This window comes from Falco peregrinus, chromosome 6 (genome assembly GCF_023634155.1).
Source record: "Falco peregrinus isolate bFalPer1 chromosome 6, bFalPer1.pri, whole genome shotgun sequence".
NCBI classification, from domain to species: Eukaryota; Metazoa; Chordata; class Aves; order Falconiformes; family Falconidae; genus Falco; species Falco peregrinus.
In genome coordinates, this window is record NC_073726.1 from 45992527 (window position 1) to 46020448 (window position 27922).

At 42.6% G+C, this 27922-nt stretch overlaps 1 protein-coding gene across 1 annotated transcript; it reads left to right on the forward strand.

Annotated features, from left to right (window-relative positions):
* Positions 1-655: 655 nt before the first annotated feature.
* Positions 656-27849, forward strand: SLC5A8 (solute carrier family 5 member 8). The gene is made up of 15 exons (XM_055808284.1): positions 656-988; positions 3140-3205; positions 7119-7170; positions 8747-8814; positions 9703-9857; positions 11321-11461; positions 15199-15328; positions 16652-16740; positions 18057-18169; positions 19544-19611; positions 19911-19997; positions 21063-21256; positions 22463-22566; positions 24279-24364; positions 25870-27849. The coding sequence occupies exons 1-15, from the start codon at positions 656-658 to the stop codon at positions 25987-25989; spliced, it is 1806 nt and encodes a 601-aa protein (XP_055664259.1). The 3' UTR covers positions 25990-27849.
* The last annotated feature ends 73 nt before the right edge of the window (positions 27850-27922 follow it).

Sequence of the window (27922 nt, forward strand, 5' to 3'; positions counted from 1 at the left end):
CCTGTCATATAACTGCAGTGTTCCACAACTCGCCTTGGCAAGTCTTCTGTGATACCTGAATCACTGAGACTGAGTTATCTTCCAGATTGCTCAACCCATAGAAATGTGTATATTAAACCATATTTTCACCTTCTTCTCTAGGGGAGTTGCTGGCATATGGTAATGAAGGAGGGTAGGAAATACCGCCCTGGGCAATTGTAGGCTGAATTGTCTTCCCTCCAAAAACCCTGGACCGCCACCCCCTCTGCGCCGTGGCTCTGCAGAGGACCGTCCCGCCAGCCGCGGCGCCGCAGGGCCCGGAGCGGGCGGCAGTGGCCCGGGATGGCCCGGCCGGGGCCGCGCAGCGGGGATCACCGCCCCTTCCCGCTCCGCGGGGGCGCTCACCGCCGCGGGGAGGAGCGGGCACCGGGGCCGTATAAGGTCCGCCCGCCGTCCCGGCTCCGGCACTCGCACTGCCGCGCCCGGCGCAGCCCATCCCCGGCAGACACACGGGCAGAGGTTTGCGCACCGCTCCGCACCGCACCTGGCCCGGTGGGGCTCGGCGCACCCCCGCGGGTCCCGTCCCCATCCCCTTCCTCCTGCCCTGCGCGGGCAGCAGCTGCCCCTCCGATTTCGGGGCAGCCCCTTGGCTCCAAGTGCGAGTCCCTCCAGTAGCATGGGGAGCTTCACTGTCTGGGACTACGTGGTCTTTGCAGCCATGCTGCTGGTCTCGGCCATCATCGGGGTCTACTATGCCTTTGTGGGAGGAGGACAGAAGACATCTAAAGACTTCCTCATGGCGGGCCGCAGCATGAGCGCTCTCCCTGTCGCGCTCTCCCTCACCGCCAGCTTCATGTCAGCTGTCACCGTACTGGGCACCCCTGCCGAGATCTACCGCTACGGTGCCATCTTCTGCATCTTTGCCATCACCTATGGCCTGGTGGTGCTGTGCAGTGCTGAGATCTTCCTACCTGTCTTCTACAAGCTGGGCATTACCAGCACCTATGAGGTAAGGTGGAGTAGAAGGAGCCTTTCCACAGCGTTCAGGGAGCTGGGGGGCTTCTCGTGCCTGCTTTCTACATGCCTTCCCTCAGTCTCTTTCCCCAAACACCCTGTGCTCTGTGTGCCACATATCTCCACTCTCCCAAGAGCAGGCTGCAACCTACTCTGTCCCCAAGTCTGCCCACACTGCGTCTGCAGACAGGAGATGCTCAGCAGCTGTGCATCATGTCAGGTTTGTTTCCTCACTCAGACACTTAGTTCAGCAGGTGGATTAATCCTCATGCAGCTTAGACGGTGACATGTGGTTAATGATGTGCAATTAATGTACCAAGAACGAAGTGCAAACACATCTACATAGGAACCAGAGTTCTCACATCATGCTCCTTCCAGACAGGTTTCTAAGCCTACGTGCAGCCACAGAAGGCCCCCTCTGCCAGACTATGTATTTGTGCTGCTACTAGAGATTTTGGGGAGACAGCCTTTTCACTTGAGGCTGTTCAGACAGCCTCCTGAACAGCCTCAGGTGAATGTCTTCTCCATCATGCTTATACAGGGAGGTCAGGAAGTACTGTGTGCCCGAGAGAGTTTTCCTACTTCCACCAAAATACGGCTGAGCTGATCTTCGGCTCAGTGTGTAAGTTCAAGCTATAGCTAGTGACACTGAGATGTCTGGGGTGGTGGTACAATCACAGGTAGAGTCTGATTGTTTTGGGGTGAGGAAGCATCTGGTCAGGACTTTCTTCTGATTTAGAAGGTCTGTTGAACCTGTTTATCTTCCTGTGTGGAGACAGCTCCTAGCTGCAGGTTTGGAGGCAAATTGCTCTTTTCACAGAGGACATTGGGAAAGGGGCATCAGTGCAGGTGAAAGTCCTTGGCCAGCTACTTTGGTCTTTAGCATTTTATTACACTGAACGAACACTGCAGCACTTGAGGCTGAAAACAAGTTTTCTGTTGGTGATTTAGATAAGAATTCACCAACAGAAATTACTGGTGGCTTCCAGTGTGTTTTAAACTACTAATCTTTGGACTGTCAGTTATGAAGATACTTAAAAATAGGGCTCTTTCAAATAAAGAGTTATAATAATGACCAGAAACTCACTGATAATCTTGGGGTTAAATCTGAGTAATGCACCTATAAAAGATATATCTTCTGTTTGTGGACAGAGTTCAGAGATTAAACAACTTTTTTGTGTCTGTCCAGGGGTTCAGCACTGCTTTCTTGCATGGACATGCTCACAGATCATGTTTTAAATGCTCACTTCATGAGTGAGCACTTTGAGATGCTTCAGTGTTTGCCTGTGCCAATTGAACAGATTGGCAGGCAAAGGAGATTGATTCTTTTTGTACAACCACACGCCCTAGAGGGTTATTAGGACAGATGGTAGGAACAAATCTGCCCTACAGCATGACAAACTCATTCAGAGGTTGTGCTGTCCCAGGCTAGAAAGAAAAGTGAGGGTTTCTGTTTTGCAAAAGGCTAAATTTCTACTTACTGGTAGACTACAGTGAGCTGCTGTGGGCAGTGCAGAAGGTGAGGTTACCATGGGAGGAAGCTTGCCGACTGCTGAAAACCTTCTGCCCTCTCTTGCAACAGTTCAAATGGACACACGTAATGCCAGAGTTTCCAAATTCACTAAGGCTTAGAAATAGCCATAATGCTTTCTTTTTCTTTCTGATTTCACAATGCAAGTGAGTTCTGCTGTTTGCTGGTATGTCATTGTGAACTTTTAGGTTGCCCTGTGCAGATTCAAGAGCTGGACTCTGTGATCCTTATGGGTCCCTTCCAGGGATATTCAATGATTCTGTGATAATATGTGCTGATCTTCACCAGGTCACAGTGCACAGCTCCCTGTCTATTGAGTGCCTTGAGGCTGCTGGGTAGCACCGGTTTCCATTCGGCAGACTCCATCATATACTGACTAGCTTACATCTACTTCACTTGCTCGTGTATTATCACCCAGTGGTGAGGTCTGTAAAAAATATCAAATTAAGTTGAAAGAGATATCAATCAAGGTGACTCTAAGGATTTTGGCCATTCGTGAAAATGTAAAAATGACACTATGTCCCTTCTGTATTGCTCATCTCTTCACTCTAGTCCTATCAATAGTGCCAAGTTTTGAGAAAAAAAACAACATTTGGTTTTTCTTCTCTTTTGCAGTATTTAGAGCTTCGATTTAATAAATACCTGCGCCTCTGTGGAACGGTCCTCTTCATTATACAAACGGCAAGTAAATCTCAAAGCTGTTCTGTGGTCCCTGTAGCCACCAGGATTCTTCAGCTTGGTGTAACTTGCTGTTTTCTCTGAACAGTTGATGAGGTTACCACAGTGCATGGGTGGCTGAGAGTGGGAGAAACAAAGCTCTTTCTGCTCCAAAGCAATGAGGTGGGGAGCGGATGCTGGGCTACCTGCCCCTGTGCATTGTGTCTCTCTGTGTGCATTGTTGAGCACCCAGAGCAGTCACTTGGCATCAGCACCATGCCAAGAGATGAGCGACCCTTCACTGCAGGGTAGCAGTGCGAAGAGCAGTTGTTTGCCTGCCTGCTGGAGAAACCCACAATGGGTTCAAAATGTAAACATGCCCCAATTATCTGCAGCGGCAGTTTTCATCCTCCAGTGCGTGGATTCTGGGCGTCTGACTAATTCTCAAGAGTCTGTGCAAGGTGACAAAACACTCAGGAGCTGTCATTTACTGCACAAGGGTTTATACCACCACCACTGGAAAAAACTGCGTGTCTGCAAACCGAGAAATAGCAAATTACTGCCTCAGGGAATGTTAAACTAAAGCAGTCCCTGAAATTATTGTTGGTGTGGCTTGCTGTATCCAGAGCACATTCAGGGAGTCGGTGAGAGACCACAGCTTTTAAATGTACAGTGAACATGCGTTAAATTCACCAGAAACAAGAATGTGTTCTTTTCACAATTTTGAAGTGGACTTTTGGGGGAATTCAAAGCAAGAATGAGTACACAATCAGAAAGCTTTTCAAGTTACATGCTTGCTTTGTTCCTGGTTACAGGGCAATCACACTTGCACCAGTTAAGATGGTGGTCGGTGCAGTGCTAATTACTTACTTGAATAGTGCTGCTTAACTGGCATTTACAGATACACAAGCCCATAGGAAAAGCAGAGTGCTACCAAGTGAGAATCCTGATGCTGTTTCACCGGCAAATACAAAGACATCACAGTTGCATAAACTGGAACAAGCCAAGCATAATCTTTCCTTGGCAAAGATCAGAAAAGTAATTCTATACAACCTAAATAGGTACTCAAGGAAATTAACTGAAGATCTATAGGTGTCTTCTATGTAAGTGCTAACAGCTTAACCTGAATAACAAAAAGAATCGTGAGGAGGGGAAACTCCCCAATATTTTAATGGTGTAATTTTAACTGTTCTTTGAATATTGGCATGTGTTTAAAAGAAGAAAAATAGGGTATGTAGTAATAAAACCTGAAAAACGACTGAAGAAGTGGAAAGATTGTGTAATCAGTCCTGTTTTAGTTTACACAAAAATGTGATCAGAGTTGCAGATTTTAATTTCTCATGATTCAAAGCTTCTGGCACTTTTTTGCTGCATATGAGAATGTCACTTTCTCATGCTGAATCCCTGAACTAGCAGGTTTGGAGAAATATGGGTTTGACTGATGGGCTACTACACGAATAAGGAATTGGCTGGATGGTTACATCCAAAGAGTTGCAGTCAACAGCTAAATGTCCTACTGGAAACCAGTAATGAGTGGTGTCCTTCAAGGGTTTCTACTGGGACCAATACTATTTAATACCCTCATTAATGACATAGATTGTGGGAATGAGCTCATCCTCAGTGAGTCTGTGGATGACACCAAGCTAAATGGTGCAGCTGATTTGCTAGAGGGAAGGGATGCCATCCAAAGGTACTTTTACAGGCTTGACAGGTGGGCCCATGTGAACGTCGTGAAGTTCAACAAGGCCAAGTACAATGTACAGCACCTGGGTCAGGGCAACCCCTGCTATCAGTATGGGCTGGAGGATGAAGGGACTGAGAGCAGCCCTATGGAGAAGGATTTGAGGATAGTGGTGGATGAAAAATTGGACATGAGCCAGCAATGTCTGCTTGCAGCCCAGAAAGTCAGACCTATCTTGGACTGTATAAAAAGAATTGTGGCCAGCAGGTTGAGGGAGGTGATTCTCCTGCTCTGCTCTTGTGAGACCCCACCTGGAGTATTGCAGCCGATTCTGGGATCCCCAGCACAAGACAGACATGGACCTGTTGGAGTGGGTCCAGAGGAGGGCCACAAAAAACAGAGGGATGGAACACCTCTCCCATGAAGAAAGGCTGAGAGAGTTGGGGTTGTTCAGCCTGGAGAACAGAAGGCTGCAGGGAGACCTTATTGCAGCCTTTCAATATATAAAGGGGGGTTATGAGAAAGGTGGAGAGGGACTTTTTACCAAGACCTGTTGTGACAGGACAAGAGGTAATCGTTTTAAACTGAAAGAGGGTAGATTCAGATTAGATATAAGGAAGAAGTTTTTTGCAATTAGTGTGGTGGGACACTGGAACAGGTTGCCCAGAGAAGCTGTGGATGCCCCATCCCTGGAAGTTTCAAGTCCAGGCTGGATGGGGCTTTGAGCAACCTGGTCTAGTAGAAGGTGTCCTTGCCCATGGCAGGGAGTTGGACTAGATGATCTTTAAAGGACCCTTCCCACCCAAACCATTCTATGATTCAGCAGCACGTGCTGACAGTCACTGTATAGACAGCAAGTCAAACATTGACTGGGCTTGACAAGTATCAGTTGTTGGCTGGGAAGTGATGCAGCTGGTTCTGAGGAGATATTCACCAGGGACTGGTCAGGATTGGCAGTTTTCTTGGCATACAAGGTATATATCAAAACCTGCAGAGGACTCATGTCACCGAGAAAAACAAATGTGCACACAGGGAGTAGTACACAGGTAGGAATAATTATTTCCCCAGTGGCCCTACCATCTTTGCTGACATGTGCTTGTAGCAGGTCTACAGCAAGGGGCCAAGGTAATCTGGTCATGCTGGGTGAAGCAGCCCCTCTGCTGCGTTTGGATTACCACTCACTCCAGTTACCTCTTGGTTCTCTCCCCAGAGTAGCCACTGGCTATGTGGCAGAGCTCTGCCACAGGGACCAGATTTGACCTGCTCAAAAGCCACAGTGAGTAATCCTGTGGTTAACCATCCTGCTCTGGTTTAATACCTGTGCCTAGGGTGGACTGCACACTCGTGGAAGGGGCAAAGGCTTGCTGAATGCTGGATGATGTCTGATTCTGCTGCTTTTCCACGTCCAAGTCCCAACCCTGTAAATCAGGGAGTTAGAAGAGTTTGACCATGGAAAGTTGATGCATGTCAGCTCAGGACCTGACTGTGATTTAGATCTTTTGAGTCAAGATCACTGACCTTTGCAGAAGTCTTTGCAGGCTGTATTGTCCTGAATCATGTCACAGCTGAACTTGTCCTATTATTACAAGGCAGTAATAACAATAGTAAAAAAGTAAACATGATTTAAAAATAAAGAAATTTAAACAAAGAAATCGTAGAGGATATCAGTGTGTGAATCTCATTGTGCCCACAAAAGTGGAGAGTAGCTCCTTCATTTGTCTGTATCTTTACTGTATTGGGTGAAAATACAAATCTGCTGATAATAAGGCATGGCTTTATAGGAGTGTAATTCCTTATAATGCTATTGATAATGACTAACTAATGCTGTATTTTTTGTTCTTATTCATGTGCATTGTAGTTGCATACTGAGAGGCAGGCATATTGATCCCAAGACTGAGAAGAGCAATTGTAATAGATGCCTTGGCAAACTGTGTGTAAACCTCATCAACTTCCTTTTGCTCTTGTTTCTGTCATATGACTGAAGTTTTAAAGCAATAAAATAAGTTAATTATAAAAGCTGGGAGAAGCTGAAGAGGGATGGTATTTAAGAGTCCTTGGTATTTAAGAACATTAGGCTGTGAAACTACAGTGTTGGTTAGTCTCAGACATTAGTCTTCTAACAGTTGGAATTATTTCGCAACATTTATGTAGGAAATACAGACCACATAAAGACTTGAAAAGAAATAATCTCAGAAAGCTATCACCTTTGCAAGAATTTACATTTATTTTAATCTTTTATCTTTTTTCCCTTTCTAGACTTTGTACACTGGTATTGTAATTTATGCTCCAGCTTTAGCACTAAATCAAGGTAAGATGAGGATACTGCAACTGTTCGTCTACTGTTACAATTTTTCCTGTGCGTAGTACGGTATGCTTTCTTTTTTTTTTTTTTTTTGTAATGCACACCTAAAAATATAGATCAAGGATTTTCCATGAAGTCTTCTAAGATTTCTGTTGATCCTGATGGGAACTCTGATAGAAGGCCTCCCATTTTTAATCCTGATCCCTTAATACCTACCTGTAAGGAATTACAGAAGAGGCTCAAGGGCAAAACCGGCTCACATTCACTCTACTTCTCATGCAATATCCTTAGGTAATGGCTACATTCAAAAAAGTTAAGATGACTTAAGTAAAGTTTGAAGGCAATGCAGAGACTAAACAAACATTTAATTCCCCTGGCTAAGTGCTCTTCTAGAAGAGAGCAAGGCAAAAGTTCTGTAAATATGGGTTTGGGCTGCCTGGAACTGCTTAACTCAGCCTATCATTTTGCCAGGAAAACCAATGTAACAGCAAAGAGATCTTCAACTTAAGATGTTTGTTGTGATATTTAAAAAATGAAATATTTCCATTTTCTACTTCAAAATGACTCTTTGCTTTGAAAATGAGCCATATTTATTTCTAAAGGGGAAAAATGCTTTTATCTGGAGCCAAATTAAACTTCTAATCTGATGCAATTAATTTGTCCACTTGGCAAGAAAAGGCAATAACAAAATACAAATAAAAATTAATAATTTTGTCTAGAATGAAAATCACAATTGTTCTGTTTGTTTGTTTTGGGGTGTTTTTTGGCTCATTCATTGAACAAAAAGGAAGAAAAAAACCCAACACTATCTGCATTGGTCTTCTCCAATGTATAAGACCCACAGGTTTTATATCCTTTATATTTGCCCTGCAAATACATGCTAACCAAGCTATGACCTAGCTGGCCCCCAGCTAGAAGCACTGTTTTTCATTGGGTTTTTTGCAGTATTTCTCATTAGCCTGAGCTATCTGTTTGGGGAGCCCACAAGTATCCTGCCAGGCAGCACATGAGTGTGCCAAGCTGGGGCAGTGACAGCCTGTACGCCAAGCACAGTACAGCATCATCTGGTGTAGGCATACTGTCATGTTTCCCTAAAAGAAAGAAAAATAAAAGAAAGGCTTTTAGTCTGACACATTTCTTCCAGACCGTTTTGAACCACCTTACCTCCATGGAGCATGCCCATGCTATTTACTTGCTTAAATCCCTGCCTAAGGATTCTGTGGGAGTACCCAGGCACTTCAAGAAAGGGCAACTATTTTAACACCTTTCTGAGTTGGGGCTACAAATATATTGGATGTTGTTAGGCATCATTCACATTAAAGACAAATAGCTTAAATCCTGAAATATATCCAACTTTTTAGCATTTTCCAATGTCTGTAACAACCGTTTCCATTTTAGAACTGGTTAGAGCGAATCCCCTGGTTCAGTCACCCTAGTCTTTTCATTTCCATTTTCACTCTTACTTTTGCATTTAACTTATTTCTAGGTTTTTTCAAAAACCAGATTGGGGGTGAAAAATTGACCTTGTTTGTTTCCTCTCCCAGTGCCTCAATCACACTGATGCCATTTCCCTTTTTTTCAGTTACTGGCTTTGACTTGTGGGGTGCAGTGGTGGCAACCGGCGTGGTCTGTACTTTCTACTGCACACTGGTATGTGGGCCCTTTGGCTAAGAAAAAAAATCTCTATTCCTTTCACCATTCACATCAAATATGGAATTTACTGAAAAGTAGCCTAATAACTGGGTTACCCATGGGAGCACATTTCACAGTGTAGCTCTAGCCACAGGGCCATATTCATCCAGGGACTTCTATGGATGCAAAGGTAGCCACTATGTGACTCAAGCCTTTTCTCTTTTGAAACATTCAAGCTTCTGTTGTAGCTGAAAGAACAGCAAAAAGACAATTTCCCCTCCTAAAATCCTCCTGTGATTTTTCTTCTAATCTAGTTTCCTCTAATCCAGGTTTAGTTGCATAATTTTTCAAGCACCTGCTTAAAGCAACTATAATAAGTCCTGTCTGTTTCTGAATAGAGCCACTGAAAATAGCAAGTACCACAGGAACAGATTGGTCTTTAGATTAGTGTTAATTGACCACATGTCTAGAAATTATTAAATGGAACCTCAGTGACAAATTTATTTGTGTAATTTCGGTTAAATCATGTTTATTTTTATTCATGTGAATGGTATGCCTTCTGGAGGCCAGTGGTACTGTATATATGTAAGGTGAACACTGTCTGCCAGTTTATCTTTTGATACAGACTTCTGAATCAGGTTATGTGATGAAGAAAATATTGGATTAAACTGTGTGTCTGGCCAAAGTAAATTCTACTGCGCTTCAAAAAAGGACCAGGATGTCCTGAATAGGTTCCAGGATGCAATTCCTAAACACTCCAGTAACAGAACAATTTCTATGAAAGAAAAAGATGAAATTGATCTATTATGCATAACACAGATTGTAACATTTCTCTTAGTTGAATGTGAGTACGAAGCAAGATTGCTGCTTCCCTGTTGTACCTGATACATGCTGTTCCTCATGCAGGGTGGTCTGAAGGCAGTGGTGTGGACAGATGTTTTCCAGGTTGGAATCATGGTTGCTGGATTTTCATCTGTGATTATACGAGCTGTGGTGGTTCAGGAGGGAATTGAACGTATCATAAACGATTCCTACTATGGAGGAAGATTAAACTTCTGGGAGTGAGTTTGTACTTGCAGATGATGAGCTGTTTTATTCCTATAAATTTGGCCCATGGTGACTAACTGAAATTAAATTGCTATTGAAGGAGGAGGAGGGGGGGAGGAGTTGTGACCCAATTTTTATGTATTTTTGAACAAGCTTACCTAGTTTGAGGGATATTTTTTAGGTTCTACACCATGCAAAATCCTGTAAAAAAGAACTTTTTACTTTGTCAAGTAGGTGTTTTAAGGATAAATTTTGGGTTCCACTGCAAGTGAACGGTGAACAGGAGAGGACAATCATATTTACGCTTAGAGTTTCCAAACAGCTGATTTGGCATTTCAGCTACTGAACCAAAACAACTGGGAAAATAACAGTTTTTGTCTAATCTGAAAAACCGAAATGTTTTCCTTTTTCCTGAAAGAAGAATTGAAAGTAGTTTTAATAGTATTTCACTCTTCATTATTGTAACTAATCATAGCCTAAAAATACAGTTTTGCAAGGTCAAGATTATTCATTCTGACAGTATTAAATCAAAAACCACTTTAAGATTAAAGAAAAAGTTATTGTACCTTTGGTGAATAGGTGATTCCTCTGAGATACTTAGAATCATGGAACCATTTAGGTTGGAAAAGACCTTTAAGATCATCAGGTCCAGTCATTAAACTTCACCCAGTGCTGTTAATGACAGTTTAGTGTGACAAGTATTACCTTTTTCTATCAGTTCACAATATTAATCAGGTTGTTCTGTAAAATTCTTCACCAAGTTCTTCAGCAAGTAATTCATCTGTGGGGTGGGTTTTTTTGCTTCTTGTGAACAGTCATTTTTTTCAATCAGTTTGGCTGATTTGCAGTGGTTATGCTGCATTGCTTTTCCCCCCAGTCATAGGGTTCACAGATGGAAAAAGAAAAGGAATAAAGACATCTAATAAGCAAAATAATATTACATTGTTCACCAAGATAAGCATAATTTATTGCTATATTAAAGTGTGATTAAAAAAAAAAAAAGTATTTATGGCCATGTAAAATCTCTTACTCAGAACTAAACCAGAAAAATGTTTTACAGACAGAGGCACTGCCCACAAAGGCTGGGCTTGCAAACACACCTTTATATTGGTGTTAAACTGATGTCCCTCTAGATAAGTAGGCATGTGAGACTTTTTACTGGAGCATCATTTAATCACAACAGTCACAGTCATCATATAGCTTTACTTAGGACTGTAGTGTATAGGCAAATAAATTAGTTAAACTTCACCTTTGGACAGATCAGAGTGTTTCACTGGATCAGCTCTGAGTTTTAAAATTTGCTTTCTGTGATTTCATGTGAAGTTGGAGTATCTGAATGTGAAAAATCTGGCCATATTCAAAGAGTTTGTATTAGGACAATTATGGGGAATTTTTTTCTCCTATGCATTAAAGTTTTCTCATAATAAGAAAATTTTCATATTCTGAATTTATTTTCTCTTTTTGCCTCTCATTGTAGCTTTAATCCCGATCCTTTGCAAAGGCACACCTTCTGGACAATTGTTATAGGTGGGACTTTCACATGGACTAGCATATATGGGGTAAACCAGTCTCAAGTACAGAGGTACATTTCATGCAAAAGCAGGTTCCACGCAAAACTGTAAGTCTGCCTACAGTAACTCTTAACATCTGAATTTAACAGTGACTGTTCTTTATAAGGGGGATATTTTTTCTTTTAATGGAATGTTTGTTATCTATATAAAATCCATTTGTAAAGTGTAACAGCTTTTGTTTTCTGGTTTTTGGACCAGGTAGAAGACAAATCAATACAATAAATACTGGTATTTGAATCATGTATAGTTGCTACAACATTGAACTTTGTGCCAGAATGTTTCACTATGCCTTGCATACATTCTTGCATACAAATAGCTCCATTAAGTCTATATGCAACCTAAAGACCAAATAATATAGTGCCTGTTCTGAAGCCGTATCAAGACAGCATCTTGAATTGCTACTCTACTAAACCTAAATCATTGTGTGGGAATTTTGCATAAGTAAAGACTAAAAGATTTTTCCATACCAATGAGTATAGGCATGAGAAAATGCAGAAGTGTTTTATTCAGTGCTGAGGAACTGAGGAATAAAAGTGCTGAGGAATCATATTTTTTTTCATAATAATCCTGACTCTTTTTTTTTTAGGAATTCACTATGGAAACTGGCAGAGAGTTCTGTTTTCTTGAATTCAAACATTTCTGATCAGCCTTTACTCTAGAATGGAGTATATTTACTAACTCTATTATCTTACCTTTATCTTTAGTATCATTCCAGTAGTTCCTAACTCAGGATTTAAGAATTACTAGTGAGCTCAAAGTCCATTTATAGGAGAAATATATAAATGCACATCATAACTACAGTCCCCATAAGTTGTATAATACAGTGACACACAGAGAAGGAATTTTATGAAGGCTTTCACTTCATAAATTTAGCAAAATACCCACAAAATCATGCACAATTTAGAACTGAAATATTTTGGTTATGGCAATAAATATCTACTTTTCAGCCATTTGCACTGCAGATTGGAATGAGCTGGTGCTCTCCACATGTGGCTTCTCCACAAGCTCTGGTACATGGCTGGGTTCCAGATTCTCAGCACTGCACAAGCAGGAGGTGCATCCCACATTTGTAATGCTGCCTGGCATGATTGCATATTGCTTATAGGAAAACAGCTGCATACATTGTGCTAGATTTGTGTGCCGGTGAGACTGTTCTTCCCAAGCACCTGCTCCAACTTAGCGATGTGCTCTGCTCTTGCAACCTCCCTGTCCTCTTTGTAAGGAGGCACACCTGCAGGGCAACCCAGAAGCAGCATGGCCAAGAGGAATGTGGTGCCATGGCAGCTTCTGGGCAGATTTTCTGAGCTGCTGCAGCAGCTTTAACCAGGGCTAGAGGCTATTTGGTTCTGGAGGGGTTTGAATGGGATTTATAGCTCATACCATATTAGTGGTGGCACAGCCTTAATCAGTAGAGTCCTTTTCTGCTGGTGTGTGTGGTTGGACTCCATGGCATCTTGCTTGTGCCTCGCTTGTACAGTGTATTTCCCCTGCATGGAGAAATCATCTTGTGTAATGGTTGCAGCTTGTCACAACTATAAATGCTGCCGTTCTGTGATGATTATCCAGGTAATTTCAAATGTAGTTAAACACATCTGGCAAGTCACCTTGGTAGCCTGCACCTCTTATTATTATTAATCTGTACATAAAATGTAAAATGTCACCAGGTCAGAGTAATAGGGTGTACCTCTGTGGCATTTACTGTAGGGCTTTATAAAGACAGCACAGTAATAGATCAGAGCTAAGAAAATTTTTTCACAGATCCCAACTTGCAGTTTTTGAGAAAGCCTTTAACAGTGGCACAGGAGTAGGAATTTTCTCAGGCTTTGGGAAAGGATTTCACCCCATTCAAGAAACACACCAGTAGGTAGAAGCACATGTTGTCAACTTCAAACAGTAACTAGGCAAATTGAACATAATGGTTATACAAGAATGATAACAAGCGCTTAGAGCAGGAGGAAAACATGGGCTACTAACATTTCTCTCTCCTTTCAAGGTCATAATCTAGCATGTTTCAGTGCTAAAACCTTAAAGCCAGCCTGAAACTACCAACCAAAAATAAGCCTTGCACAGTCATGGTGCCTATTTCTCACAACTCCACCCCATGTTATTCACCCAGAGTTAATGGGAACATGTCCCCCCACTAGTGCTACAATTACTATACTCTAGTGCTTAGTCATAGGGTGTACCATGAACTGGGATGTAAATCGGAAGAAAAAACCCACAGCTTTCTTTTCAGTGTCAAACACTGATGCAGTTTAAAAACAGGAATTTGTGGATTCAGACAAACAATTTATTTTGCTTCCATGTGTTTCTCTTGACTTTCTAATCTTTCCTGCAGGCTCTAGGCTAATACTGTTCAAAAGAGTTGTATTGATTTAACTCATTGGTTAAATCTTGCATTAGATCAGTTTGAGTGCCTTATATCAAGGCAGATTATGCCAATCCAGAACAGCTTCAGCTATATGGTCTTTTTTAAGAGTTAACATTGTGCTTGCCAAAAATTTTTCTATGGTATGAAACTGATAGTTCAACTAATTAATCTATGTTATGCCTTTCTGAAAATGTCCATTTCAATGCTTAACAAGGCCTATAAAGTTAAGTTTACTTTTTCATTCTCTTGATGGTCCTCTAGAGCAGTCTAAAGGCTGGTGTCCCTTACCTTCTTGGGAACTGAAAATACTAAAAGGCCTCTTGAAGCATTGCAGGCATGGATCTATTTGCACAGAAACCAAAGGTTCTCCCAGTGGAGGTCTTAGCAGTTGGCACGGGTCCAGGGTACATGATCTGTCAGGCAGTTAAATCACTGTTGGTGGATAACTGGGAGGCAACTGATGGAAAGGAACGCTATTTTTCAAGGCCAAGCTCCCAGAGGATGTGTTTCCTTGAATTGATCACCTTAGGTGAGAAGAACTTTGTGACCCAGGAGTCATCAAGAGCTGGGAAACATTTGAGAAGACTGGATAGTTAGATGGAAAGGAAAAGCCCTCACTGAGCAAGAACAACAAGTTAGTTTTCACCACCAGTAGAGGCTGCCTGTTGAGTATGGCAAAAGTAGCATTAATGCCTGGTGAAAACACATTTCTGCCCTCCGTGTTAGCTGAAGTTCCTGTCAGGACATAGGGAGGCAATGGGGATACTGGACCATAGCAGGCTCCAAGTTGTTTAGTTACTAAAGGGGAAACCCTGGGGTCGGTGGCCACCCCCTGCTCTCTGGAAGTGGCAGCTATAGGTAGCTCCAGACCAGGTCCTGGGTCCCAGTGCCTCGTGGCTGCCTCCCACTGAGATCGTTCCAGGAGGAAACTTTGGTTTAGTTGCTTTACAAGGACAACCCCACTGTTGCGTAAGCACAGCACTGCAGCTCCAGAGGCAAAGGAGTGCTGATGCTGACTAAAAGATACCCCACAGTTTGATCTGGGGCACCGCACCTTACAAATCTGTCTGGGGTTTGTCTTCACCAAGGTGTGGCAAGGGGGGAAAAGCATCTTCTTTCCAGCTGCCTGCAGCATAAAACCCACACACATGATAAAGCCTGGGAATTGCCATTTCTCTCCCATCATCTCCAGAGCAGACTGTCAGAGGACAGGCACTCAGACCGTACCACCAAAAACCAGAAGCGTAATTTGTACATGTAAAACCATGATCTCGCACCAGGTGAAATATTGGGACCTGTATCGTGACTCCCTTTCCAGTGGGCAGCCACCAGCCAGAAGGTCTCCTCAGCTTGCTTGCTGGACCCTGGTGGGGTCTTGTGGGGACATTGAGCTCTAACGTGGTGTTTCTGCAGGTCGCTGTACATCAACCTGGTGGGCCTCTGGGCGATACTGGCCTGTGCGGTGCTGTGCGGCCTGGCCCTCTACTCCATTTACAAGGACTGCGACCCATGGTCGGCAAAGCAGGTGTCGGCACTCGATCAGGTAGGGCCCCATGCTTCAGGTGAGGGTGGTGAGGGGGTGCCCTTCCTCTGCACCATAACTGCCAGGTGTGGGGGTTCGAGAGCCGAGGGTTGACAATAATGACATGCCCGAGTCCCTTAACAGTTGAGTCTGTAACAAAATGTGCCTGAGAGTGCCAACAGCGAGTGAAACCACTCCAGAGTGAAATGGGGGAAGAGGCTGCTGCGAGGGATGGCTGAAGCAGTGGTGCCTGTGTGAGTGACGGCCGGCCCTAGCGGGCTGCTTTGTGTCATTGCACCTAAACTGCTTTCGTGCCAAGGGATGCGAAAGCCTTTTCAGATTTGAAACATAATGGTGCCCAAAGCATACACCTGGAAGAAGGTTACCAGCAGGCAGCTTTTTGCTAGTGATGGTGCATCCTTCCCTCCTTTGGAGGAGAGCTGGGCAACCAAACAGCATTGTACTGTGCTGCGGAGAAACCACTCTGAAACTGACAGTGGCCTCCCCCTAAACAGATCCTGAGGAACAAGAGCCCTGGGAGCCCATAGACTGACCAGAGTCAGGGCCCAGGAAATCATTTTTTTGTATGTTTATGCCTGGGAGAATCATAAGCTCTGGGTAATGCCCCACAGACAAGAGCTGGAAAGCCAGGAGAAGAGCAGAGGTGATGAAGTACCTAAGGCAGGACCACCTGGTGTTGAAGGTTAGAATAAAATGAGATACAGAAAACCAAGGTGGAAACCCAAAGGAAATGAAATTGTTCCTGTCAGTCACATTCTTTTGGTGGAAACTGGAAGTAAGATACTAAAAAGACCAACTTGTCTGTGAAAAAAATTGGTTCTCAGGAAGAAAATCTTAAAATTCCTATCTCTTCCCAGCACTCAGATCTTGCAAAGGTCGATAAATGACACACAGTTTCCAATAAGGAAATTGTTCTCAGGTAACCTGAGGGTTATTGGGCTGTACCTACAAAGCCTTTTTGTGGAATTGCCAGCAGACATGAGAATCTACTGTGGCACCCAAGCCCAACAGTGATGTACAATACAGGCTACCTGCTGCCCAGCACTAGCTTCCTATACCATTATCACTCAAAACCATGCCTGATGGCATGGCTAAATGCTCATCTCTGCTAGGTGGTCTAAAAAATAGACTTTGCTGTATCTTAAGTAGATGTTTTAGGAGTGGTTTTCTGTGTAGAAAACCAATAAATAGTGCAAGGTGGGACATTAAATGCTAGAACAGCTGGGCAGAATGTCAGTGAGAAGGCTGTAACAAAAAGCATACTATGATAAAAAGAAAAATTAGGGCAAGACAGTAATATTTCCTACTCTCTGAATTTTTCAGCTAATGCCATACCTAGTGCTGGATATTCTCCATGATTTTCCAGGAGTGCCAGGGCTTTTTGTGGCTAGTGCCTACAGTGGGACATTAAGGTAAATGAATAATTTGCAACCTGTTGTCTTTTTTTTTTTTTGTTAGAGCTGAAGTTTCATTAATAGTAAAACTTTTGCATTTCGTCTCTGTCCACCTAATTTTTGTTCTTAAAGAAAAGCACTGTAAGATCTTTGACGATGCAGCTTAAAAAGCCCATAGTTTCCTACAGTGGCGCTCTGAGGTCATAGGACTTAAAGCTGTTTGGAGTTCCCAACCAGCAATGTGAGGAAATAGCTAGCAACATGCTATGTATGGCGCTAATCAGCCCTCCTCTCTGTACCTTTAAAGCCCCTTTGCTATAGGAATTTTTAAATGTTATAAATGGGTGATTGCACTACATAGCTATAGTTTGGGGGAATTTCCTACCGCTCATCCTTAATTTTCCAGTTTCAAATCTGCATAACTTTAAAGCTATCTCCCTTTCCTCATACCTGATCTTTAGAGTCTTGTTTACAAAAGGGTTCCTGGACTTCCAATTGTCTTGAATGAACCCCATGAAAATAGCAATCACTATATATTTTTATTGAAGGAGACAAATCAGTCCCCTTCTATCCCATAATGGGGAGTGTTTTGTTCAGTTTTTACAAGGAGCATCTTTTAGGAAACACTGCCTTTCAAGGAAGGCTCTGAACAATAATAAGCACGTAAAAGTGAGGAAACTTAAGAATGTGACACCAGAATAATTTTTTTGTTGAGTACTTGTAGCTATGTAAGTAGAGGGAACAGCCAAGATATTTGTTTTTCACATGCTAAGGAAAACCTGGTGGCTTGCAAGAGCAAGGTACACATAGACGCAAGATCACCTGACTACATTAGGAGTGCTGGTTTCTCTGGATGCCATAGGGAGCCTGGAATAGTTAAGTGTGGAGTAGATCCTTACTTTCTGGATGAATATAATTAGATTACCTGAATCCTCCTCTCTTCTCTCAGAGTGCGTTCAAAGTAATCAATGACCTGCACGTAGAAATTTTACCTACCCAGATATATACTGTGTAGATAATTTGTGAAGGTATCATGTACACCAATAATGTTTACAGTGTAGCCACATGTAATAGATATTTTCATTGACTTTTCCAGGACCATCTTTTCATCAAAATTTGCCTTGTCTTCACTAAGAGCAATTATTTTCAACAATTTTTGTTAGTTATTAACGGCATCACCTGGAATAATAAGTTATTTCAACCAATACAGCAGTTACATTAGTTTTCTGACACTGTTCTAGACAGCGGCAGTTTCTCTCTGCCAGTAACTCATCTGTTATCTATAATTTCAGCTTCTAAGATTAAAAAAAATGTATAAAACTTGCCTTCTGTAGTACAGTGTCCTCCAGCATCAATGCTCTGGCTGCCGTGACTGTTGAAGACCTGATCAAGCCATACTTCAGATCCCTCTCTGAAAAGAAGTTGTCATGGATTTCCATGGGGATGAGTATGTCTGGAAAATATCTTTTCCACTTTCATTTTACAAAGTGAGGGCTTGATTCAGATCTTGCTTATGGCAGTGTAAGTCAGGAGAAAGTATGTTCACACCGATAGGACTACATTGATGCAGTACTTGAGGGAGACAAGCTCTGCTGCATAGGTTTTGCACAGAATAGGGGACAAGGTATTTCAAGTGAGCATAAAGGAAAAAAAAACCAACACCATCTTGCTTGATCTTTAAGCAGGGAGGGATCTTAAGCAGGGAGCACTGCATCTGTATTCAATATTGATTTGGAATACTACAAAGCCAAATGCCTCAGACTAAAACACCTGTTATTTTTCTCTCATCTGTCAAAAATGAGAAGCACAGGAAACAATATTGTAACAAACTCTTTGAACTGAGTGATACACAAGCAATGGTGTTGTGTCCTGATAAAGTTCCAGAGAACAAGAAACTTCATGTCTTCATTGATGTACTCTCAGAGCCTCAGTTTGTTTAGCTTCTCTGTTTAATGTGGCTCAAAGGGGTCAGAACTAGGCTGAGCAGATGTTTAAATCTCTGAAATGCAATTGTCATCTCTGCTAGTTGTACTGTCTGTGACCAGCTGCAGGTGTAGCCCAAGACAGTGCCTGTAATAAGCATGGAAAAACCACAGTCCCAATATGCTGGCATAGCTCATACCAGTAAGCACAGCAGATTGGTGGCAGGTGACAACTATTAAATATTTTCACCTGAGAGCAGTTTCTTAAACATTATTGCAAACAATATTTGTGCCAAAATTGCAGTTGGTCTTATCATGAGTTGCTTAATATAGCACATTAAACAATGAGATTAACCTATTGCTTGTGCAGTGAAACTCTATTGGGGTGGAGGTGTAAAAAAAAACCAAACAGAAAACCCCAAAGCCCATTGTTACAGGCCCTAGGAAGAGACACTATATCCTAGTGACCGAGGGTGTCCTTTATCACAGTGTCAGCTCCCAGTAATCTGCCAGCATTTACCTTTTTGCTCCGAAGTTTTTAGACCAAGAAGCAAAAGTCATTCTCTCAAAATAAGGACTATGACACAGGAGATTAACTGAGAAAGATGAACAATACATTTGGTATTGCCACTACAGCTAATCCATATGGCTGCCATTTAGTAACTATAATAATATACTGGAAGAAGATTTTGTCATGTTTGCATGATCTCTTCTTAGAGCCTGACCTTTTGGCCAATTCATACTCTCTTAGAAAAAAAATACAACCAAAAACCAAAACCCAGATGCTAGCAGGTTTGTTTTGGAGACATCAGGGGTCATGCTGGGTTAAATGGAAACATTTCCACTAGTGATTTTCAAACTTTGGCAGATTTATGCATCATTCTGCCTTTCCCATGCAGGCCTGTTTTATGGTGGAATCTGCATTGCCATGGCTGCACTGGCATCGCTCCTGGGAGCCTTGTTGCAGGTAGGTATAGACTGCTTTTTCGTGCCCATGTTGAATGGCCCAGAATTAATTACATAAGAAAATAATTGCTGGATACCATTCTGAGATTAGTTTTTATTCTTTGCTGGGTACTGGCCTCAAACCAGCCCATGGCTCAGCCTCTGCTTTAAGCACCAGGGAACTATACCAAGTCCTGCCAGACAAGCACACACCAGTTAAGAAACCCCTCATAATTTCCTTCTCAATATTTTCCCTTCTTGCCGTGTTAGAGGCTTTAACCTGCTTGCACAGCACCTGATAACACACTCTTTCTTCCTTAGGCAGCGCTCAGCATTTTTGGCATGGTTGGTGGCCCCCTTTTAGGACTGTTTGCCTTGGGAATCCTTTGCTCCTTTGCAAATGGAATTGTAAGTAGAATTTAAAGCCCTGTTTGTCCAAAATTCATTGATAATTTTGGGCATCTCCTTCCCCCTCTCCCTCCAATAATTTTTATGTTGGGGTGATGAGGGACATGTCTTTGATACTTTCTGTAAGGACATTTTCCCTTGCTGCCTTTCCTCCTTATTACAGAGAAGTCATGAACAGGGCTGCACAGGAACTTGAGTTTCCATCCCATGAAGAGATTTACATGCCCAGAGGAGGGATCTGGGAAAAAAAAAAACCGACAAAAAAAAAACAACCAAAAAAAAACCCCCAGCACTTTGACAATGATTTCCAGAAAACAGTTTCAGAAGCAGGCAACAATGTGCCTGGAGATGTAGCTGAACACCCGGTGGACTCAGATGATGCTGGCCCATCTGAAAAAAAAAGGGGGTCAGGCTGGGAAAATGGGGCCCAAGCACTTGCAGGCTGGAGTTTCTCAGAGTGCTTCAGTATTATGAAATTATAATTTCCAGACAAAAAAAAAAGTATTCCATCAAAAAAAAATTATGAACTTTGGAACTATGGTCCATGGGTAGTCTGACAGGATTGCTATTTAGTAAGGTTGACTAATCACGAACCTTTATCTCTTTACAGTTGCAGATGTTAGGTATATATTAAAAATAAATAAGTCACTAGCTGTCAGCCAAAACCTGCCACCTGAAGTAGAAGAGACTTTTGTAAAAACAGATCACATGAGGAAAAGGAAATATTGATTCTGTATTTGTTCAAAGAGGGCCTCAAATGAAGCAATACTTTCCCATATACTATGCAGCCCAAAGCTTTCCATTGATTGTATGGACACAGTGGCAAAATAAAAGAAGTATGCTCAGCAGCTGCAAGTAAACACTGTATTTCCTGAAGTTGGAATGAAGCAAACTCCCCAGCTTTCCCTAACTCTACATTTCATTTTTGCTATGCAGCCTTACAGTTTAGATTATCTTGACTGTTTCTTACTCACGTGGGTGGTTCTTTTTTGTTTGTGTGTGTTTTATTTTCTCAAATATCCTTCTGCTTTTCATGTAAATCCAAGTTTCATTTTCTTTTTGCAGGGTGCATTTGTGGGTCTTGTCAGTGGCTTTGTTATTTCACTTTGGGTTGGAATTGGATCTCAGATTTATCCTCCACTCCCAGAGAAGACCAAGCCACTATACCTCTCAACTGCGGGCTGTAACATATCCCTGGGAAATTTGACATCAACAGAAAATCCATTAACAACAGTCTTCAGCACAACAACTGCAGAGAGGTATACAAGTTCATCAAGTGCGATCAACAAAGCATGTATTTGTTTTAAAGCAACACAAACATCTGCCTAGCATTTAGATGACTATAACTATCCCTCCTTGACTTACCTGCCAGACTGTTTAAGATGATGCAGTTCTCTCTAATATTTTTTTTCCCTTGTTAGAATGAAGTTTGTCTGAGTTATTGCAGAACAGAAGTCAAAGTGAATCTTTTATTGATCTGAAAAGCTTCAGTTCAAATATTTGAGTCTAAAGGCTTGGATGTGCCTTACTGGGAACCACGACGTTAAAGAAACCAAAGCATAACATTCATAGTTATTGGATTAACTTCCATAGCCTGCCACATGAATTAAAGCAGTATGCGGTTAAAGGGCCATTTGCCAGTTCAACAGCTCCAGCTACAAGAGCTTGTCTGTGCAGAAATAGTTCTATTCAGGAAATTTGAAGAGGGCATAATATAAAGGATTTTCTCCCCTCTGCAATTACCAATGTCTTACTTTGGACAATCATAATTAAGTGTAACAGTTATGAATGACATAGAGAACAGCAGGAACAGAAAGAAGCTGAACAATTCCCACATTTCTAGGGATTTCCAATCCTTACACCTTAGAGAGCTGTACAATCAACAGATACCCTGGTACACACATAGGTGCCCAACATCCAGTTTCATATATTACACCTCTCACCAAGGCCTCTGGCGTTGCTCACAGCTGCAGGGAAACAACTGTTACAACAAAGCACATTGTCAGGGAGAACAAAATAAGGTGTATCCTTAGGTGTGACAGTTGTCCTATTGTTTCTGGCTGTTTGGAGATGCACATGATTGATTTCCAACTTTTTTTGTGTGTGTCCATGTCCATCCCCTCCTTTAAATAATGTTGTCCCCCCTTCTAAAGAAGTTAGCACTTCATCTGGATAGCTGGAGTGCTCAGCTCTGCACTAGGCTCCAAGCCAAGACAGAACTGTTCTGTTCTAGCTGCTCTATCTCATGGATTGCCTCACTGTACCAACCAGTCTCCTCCCATACAAAGGAACTGCAAATTTTAGGACAAATTTTCAGAGTATATTTTGTAAAGAGGTAGTTCAAGAACTACCAGGTCGCTTGGTTCAGAAGTGACTCTGTATTTACACACTGTCTGGAAACAGACAACATTTTCAGGTTGCTTGGAATAGGAAAGTAGAGATTAACACTTTCTGCTCTTTTTCAGGCCTGCCCTGGCAGACAACTGGTATTCCTTGTCTTATCTTTACTTCAGCACACTTGGGACACTTATCACAGTAACTGTGGGAATAATTATCAGCCTCCTAACAGGTACTGGTTCAAGCTGTGAATGAACATGTCTTAAATCTCTTTCAAACTAAGATGGTCAGAAAGCTGACAGGAAGTCACAGGAAGTGCCAGTGACCCTATTGCTAACACGATGTAAAGGTTACTATCATAAATCTCATTCCTTCCCCTCAGCAACCCACTTTTGGTCTCTGCTCACAGCAAAAGTTACTTCAAATTTCTAAGGAGAGAGAAGTTTCAACAGTTTTTTAACCTGAGGGGCAAACCCCCTCCCCCAAACATCTGTCTTTCCTGTTTTATTAGATTCCAGCAGGGGCTGGAGGTTTAAAGATTGTCCCTGAACATGGAAACAACTCCAAGCAAGGAGATACACCCATGCTTCTAGAGTACTTTGAGTGAGTTCAGAGCACTCAAGGGATATTGTTTGTATCGGTACAGTGCATGCTTTTCACCACATCCCCCAAGCACATACCTAACGGCTGAAGACCCTGTGCGTGGCTATGTTAGCTTCTTTCTCAGTTTGCCTGTACTATTTGTGCAAGGAGAAAAAAGCAGCACCCTACAGGTAAGGGGCCAGGGGAATGAGATACACAACAACAACTTCAGTTCCAGACCGTGGCCTCACTACTTTTGCATCTAGGTGATAAGCAAAGTGCAACTGTTATCTGCGTGGCAAAAATAGCACAAAAGCAGGTTCTCTCTACAGCTTTCCCCAGTACACCCAGCCAGATTCCTATGACAGCCACTGTCTTTGAGGCAGATTTCAGACCTATTGAACTGACCTACAACAAGTCCAGATTATAAAACTCCAAACACAACAGACAAACTCACTTCTATTAGCTTCCCTGTTACCTTGCAACTAATAAGCATATTACACTTCTACCAATTTCTTTTCCTTATGAGTTTCTAGAGAATTTGGCTCCCCACCCCCTTTCCTTCCTTCGCTCTCCTCATTGCTATAGTAATGGTTGTAGACAAACTTTGCTACTTACCAGGCTAGGATCAGATCAGCTATGAAACAAAACATGAAAACTGAGAAATTCAGTAAATTCAGATGAGAAGTCCTCAGCCCAAGAAACAGAAACCCTAAAAAACTAACCCAACCACTATATCACCCTGCTCTCTGTGGTACAAGATGACATTTAAGCCTCAGGTGGCAATCAGAGCTAATTCCCAGAACCTGCACCTTCTTTCTTTCCCACACAAGACTAGTTAATCTTCCATGCCTTAAAAATGCCCAAACATCCCATTAACCACACACATGCACCCACCCCACCCCACCCCACCCTGGGGCTGCTCTTAAATAACTCACTATAAAAATTGCTGGTGATTTAGAGACAGGAGTCTTGATGGCTGAGGACTGGGGTGCAGGTTCCAGGGGAGCAGTTGGTATTACATCTCCTGGACTGGCAGGGTGGTCCCAGGTATTGTTGTTGGGATTTGTGCTTTTCTGATGATTGTCTCATGCTCTTTTACACAATAAGAAATCTGAGGATGATCTAGGAAATTTTGGGAAATAGCTAAGGCATTTCAAGTAGACTTTGAGGGATCATTTTATGTTTTGAGAGGTACCGGGTATACATCACTGTAAAGAAATCATCCCTAAGGCCTGTGATTGCTTGATGGCATTTGCTGTATGACTCTGTCCTGCTCATCTGGCCTGGTGTCCACAGCTGGGCTCTGACAAATCATTTGCATGTGGAAACCTGGCTGATTGAAACCTGCCTATTTTGCAGGAGGACTAAAGCAGAACACAGACTGTAAATTCCTGCTGACTAAGGAAGATTTCCTGTCCAACTTCTCATGGTCTAAATCTGAGACAGTAAGTGTAATCATGCATCTCTGATTTAAATCAATCTTTCCTCCTGGGGCCAAAGGCAAACAGTCCCTGGCTTATTTTTTCCCACCGGGATGAACAGTACCTGATGCTGCCTGATATGACTGTCTGCTTTAAGGCAGTAGCAGAGCAAAAGGCAGGTAGGAGTAAAGCAGCTGGCATAGGCAGGGAAGCTATGTTTAGCCACAGCTTGACTTCAGTGAACAACAGAGCGGCAGCTGAGACAAGGGATAGTTGTTCTCAGGTTTCTGCCAAAATACTCCCTCACTAGTGTCTTGGAAGCTGGCCCAAGGCACACTTTGGACTCAGCAAAGCTTCCTTTGTTTGTAAATGTGTCTCTGGATTCTTTTTCAACTTTGGCTACTGTTTGAGAGAAAACATTTCTAGTCAGTGTATCTGTTTCCTAGCTCCCTCCCTAAGATGTAAGAAAAGGGGAGACATTACTGAGTAAAAAAAATCCCTTAGAAGGGAGAATATAGGAGAATATTTTTTTTATTAAACTATAGATGATTTTTCAATTGGTATTATCAAGATGCTGAACATTCAAGCTCAGCTGTGTTCAGTGCTTTTCAAGTGCTGCAGTACAGGCAATGATCATATCTCTGAGATGGTCCAGTTTGCAAAATGTTTTTCCTCCATGATGACAACTCCTTTTAGTATGACCTCATGTATTTCAACTTCTGGATGTGAACACCAGAAAGAGAAAGGGATTTTTACAGTACAATTGTATGTGCTATTTGTCCATATCAGGACTGGAGACCATCTATCCAGTTATTGTCATTCACTGTCTTTAATGGACCAACAACTGTTTTCACTATCTAAGAATTTAATCCCTAAAGTCATCTTTTTAAAAAAACCCTCACCTACATGGAAGCTAATGTCCACAGCCATGCTATTTTATGCCCAGAGTCAGAAAGAAGTCGTCTGCCCTGTTATGCAGCTAAGAGCTGGATAACAAGTGGTTGACATCACAAATAATGCAGAAAGTTGCTAAGAAAAAAAATCAGGGGGAACCGAGCAACTTCCTGCACATGAAGAGCTCAACATCTCATTATGTTTAACAGAGATGGAACATCTAAGCAATCATGCATGTTAATGTACTCTTCATGTCAAAGATGAGGCAAGGACTGTGAGCAGGGAATCAATAGCTCAAGGAGCTGGTGGTGACATATTACTGGGCACGAAAACAGCAAATAGAACTTTGTGCACCTAAAAATACTTTAGACACTTTGCAGGACAGGAACATTTTATGTGACAAGAACATGTTGTACAACTAGTACCTTATGCAATAAGAAACCTTCTGTGCACCTAGAAAAATACTAGCTACTATACTGAATAACTGTTTATCATCTATTAGCAGCCAACATGTATTTTTCTGCAAGGCATCCAGTATGTCAGGCCTCACTCTGGATGCAGGTCAAAGAGGGGAAGACTGTTTCTTCCACTTCACAGCATGGTTTTTGTCTTTTGTTTTTTAGCCAGAGAAACAGGAGGTGTTGAACTGGAAACCATTTACCATGGCTGATGAAGGAACAGACAACCCTGCTTTCAGCCACATTGAAATGGATGTTGCAGATAGTAAGAACAAAGTCAATGGCCTTCATATGTGACATGGGGCCACGTCAGCCCACGAGGACAGTTTTGTTCATGTAAAGCACTGTTGACATTCCTGTGTCGGGTCAGTTACCAGCCCTGCTGGGGTCACGGGCAGGTGTCTGCTGAGCTTCATGGCACTGTCACCCTTGCATGACTTTGACATTAGTCAAGAAAGGAATCAGGTCTTTCTTGCACTTCCTCATTCTCTTACTCTGGATCTTGGTGACAGGGCTTAAGGCAATGTTTCTATGTGAAATATTTGCCTGATATTCTTGAGCCTCCTGGAAAATATCTGCTTTTAATCTCAGTTCACTCTCGGAGTAAATTTTTTACTTGATAAGAGCACTGTTCTCCCAGACATGGTGGTGGTTCTTCTTTTTTTTTTTTTTTCTTTTTTCTTTTAAGACATTGAAAGTATGAAGAGATTAGCGCTGCAGGACCATATCAGATTACAGGAAACAGTAGGTCTTCTTTATGTACAGGAGGTATATTTAGTGCCATCTGATTCCTTTGTAGAATTGATCTTGAAAGCATATTTATTTTGCTGGTTTTGTTGTATGTGTTCGTTTTTATTAAGGCACTTGTTCCCTATTTACCTGCACGTCCTCCTCTGTGCTCACTGCTGGAAGCTACAAGAATGTCTTTGGTGATAGGTAGAGTCAAGAGTCAGTAATGTCCTTCCCTTCACACCCCATCTCCCTCTTCTGCCCTGTCTTACCCTTACAGAGTTGGTCCTCATGAAGAAAATGAGCTATTTGGGCTTTTTGTTCAATGCCATAGAGCAGAACACAGTAGTCTTCTAGTTCATGCCCAGTGTGCTGTGCTGGACAAGAGGCGAGGCTGCATCTGCAGTTGCCACTGCTGTTATCTGCGGAGCTGTGACCTGAAACTTCACGTAGCCATTTGTGTTCCTGCAGTCCCTGTTGTCACTCTAGGAATTCATGGTCAAGGTTGGTCAAGATCAGGCAAGAGCACATTGTGTGTTTTGGCAGACAGTCCACTGCGCAGTGCCCCAGGATGGGGAAGGGATCGCAGAGGATGTCATTTGGTGAAGGCTTGTCCAGGGCTGCAGGGCACGGGATGGCTTATCCTCTGGCTGGGCTGCCAGGAGAGACTGAGCAGTACAACCGTTCCAGACCGTGTACGGTACTGGTGGTTTGGGAGGGTGAAAATCGCTATTGCTTCCTTCTCCTGTACAGCAGGGAACAGACTCTGATCCACTGTGTTGTTTTTGTACTGCAAACTTTTTGCCATAGCTAAACATGAGCATTTAAAATCTTCTAGAACAGCAGAATCAAGTTGGCAAATAAAAGCCGTTGCAGGAAAGTTGAGCTGTGAAGCTTAGAAAGCAGTCATGCTTGAGAATCAAATACAAAACTGCATGTTTTAAGTGCTTTATAAAAGTCATGCTGCATTTGAGGTGCTGAGCTGCTGTAACTTGAAATATGACACAGTGCCAGTTTATCTGCCTTGACTAGGGCCCTTTAGCATCTAAATCACTTTATTTTGTGCCCCTGTGACAGAGAGCACTTGATGGTCTACTGCATAAGATGAACTGACAGGATCAGAAAACATTAGGAAGAAAAAATGGGCTCCAAGGAGCATACCTCTACCAGAGTACAGGCCAGGGAGATGCTGTACGCGTTGCCACTAGAGGTACGTCTCGATGGGCTAACCAGGGCAACGCTACACGATGGAGCAGGTTCCCCCTTTGCCTCCTGAAGCAGTAGTTTGCACGATCCAATGCAGTGTTTAGGGCCAGCCCCTTGTCTCCCATTCCTCTGCTGCAGCTCTGTGACCACCAGGTAAGCGCCTAAAGCCACTGTGTGGAAGGGCTGTGAGTGAATGGGATAGAACCCATGAGTTGTGTCTTGTGTCCCTACATCTAAGATCTGAGACAAACAATAGCATGCTGAATAAAGTCTTCTGGGATTCAGGACAGGGGTC

Bases quoted from the DNA above. Each gene is read 5' to 3' on its own strand.
- SLC5A8 (XM_055808284.1), top strand. From the start codon at position 656: ATGGGGAGCTTCACTGTCTGGGACTACGTGGTCTTTGCAGCCATGCTG. The intron at 989-3,139 runs GTAAGGTGGAGT...TCTCTTTTGCAG, and splicing joins GCATTACCAGCACCTATGAG to TATTTAGAGCTTCGATTTAA. The intron at 22,567-24,278 runs GTACTGGTTCAA...CCTATTTTGCAG, and splicing joins AATTATCAGCCTCCTAACAG to GAGGACTAAAGCAGAACACA.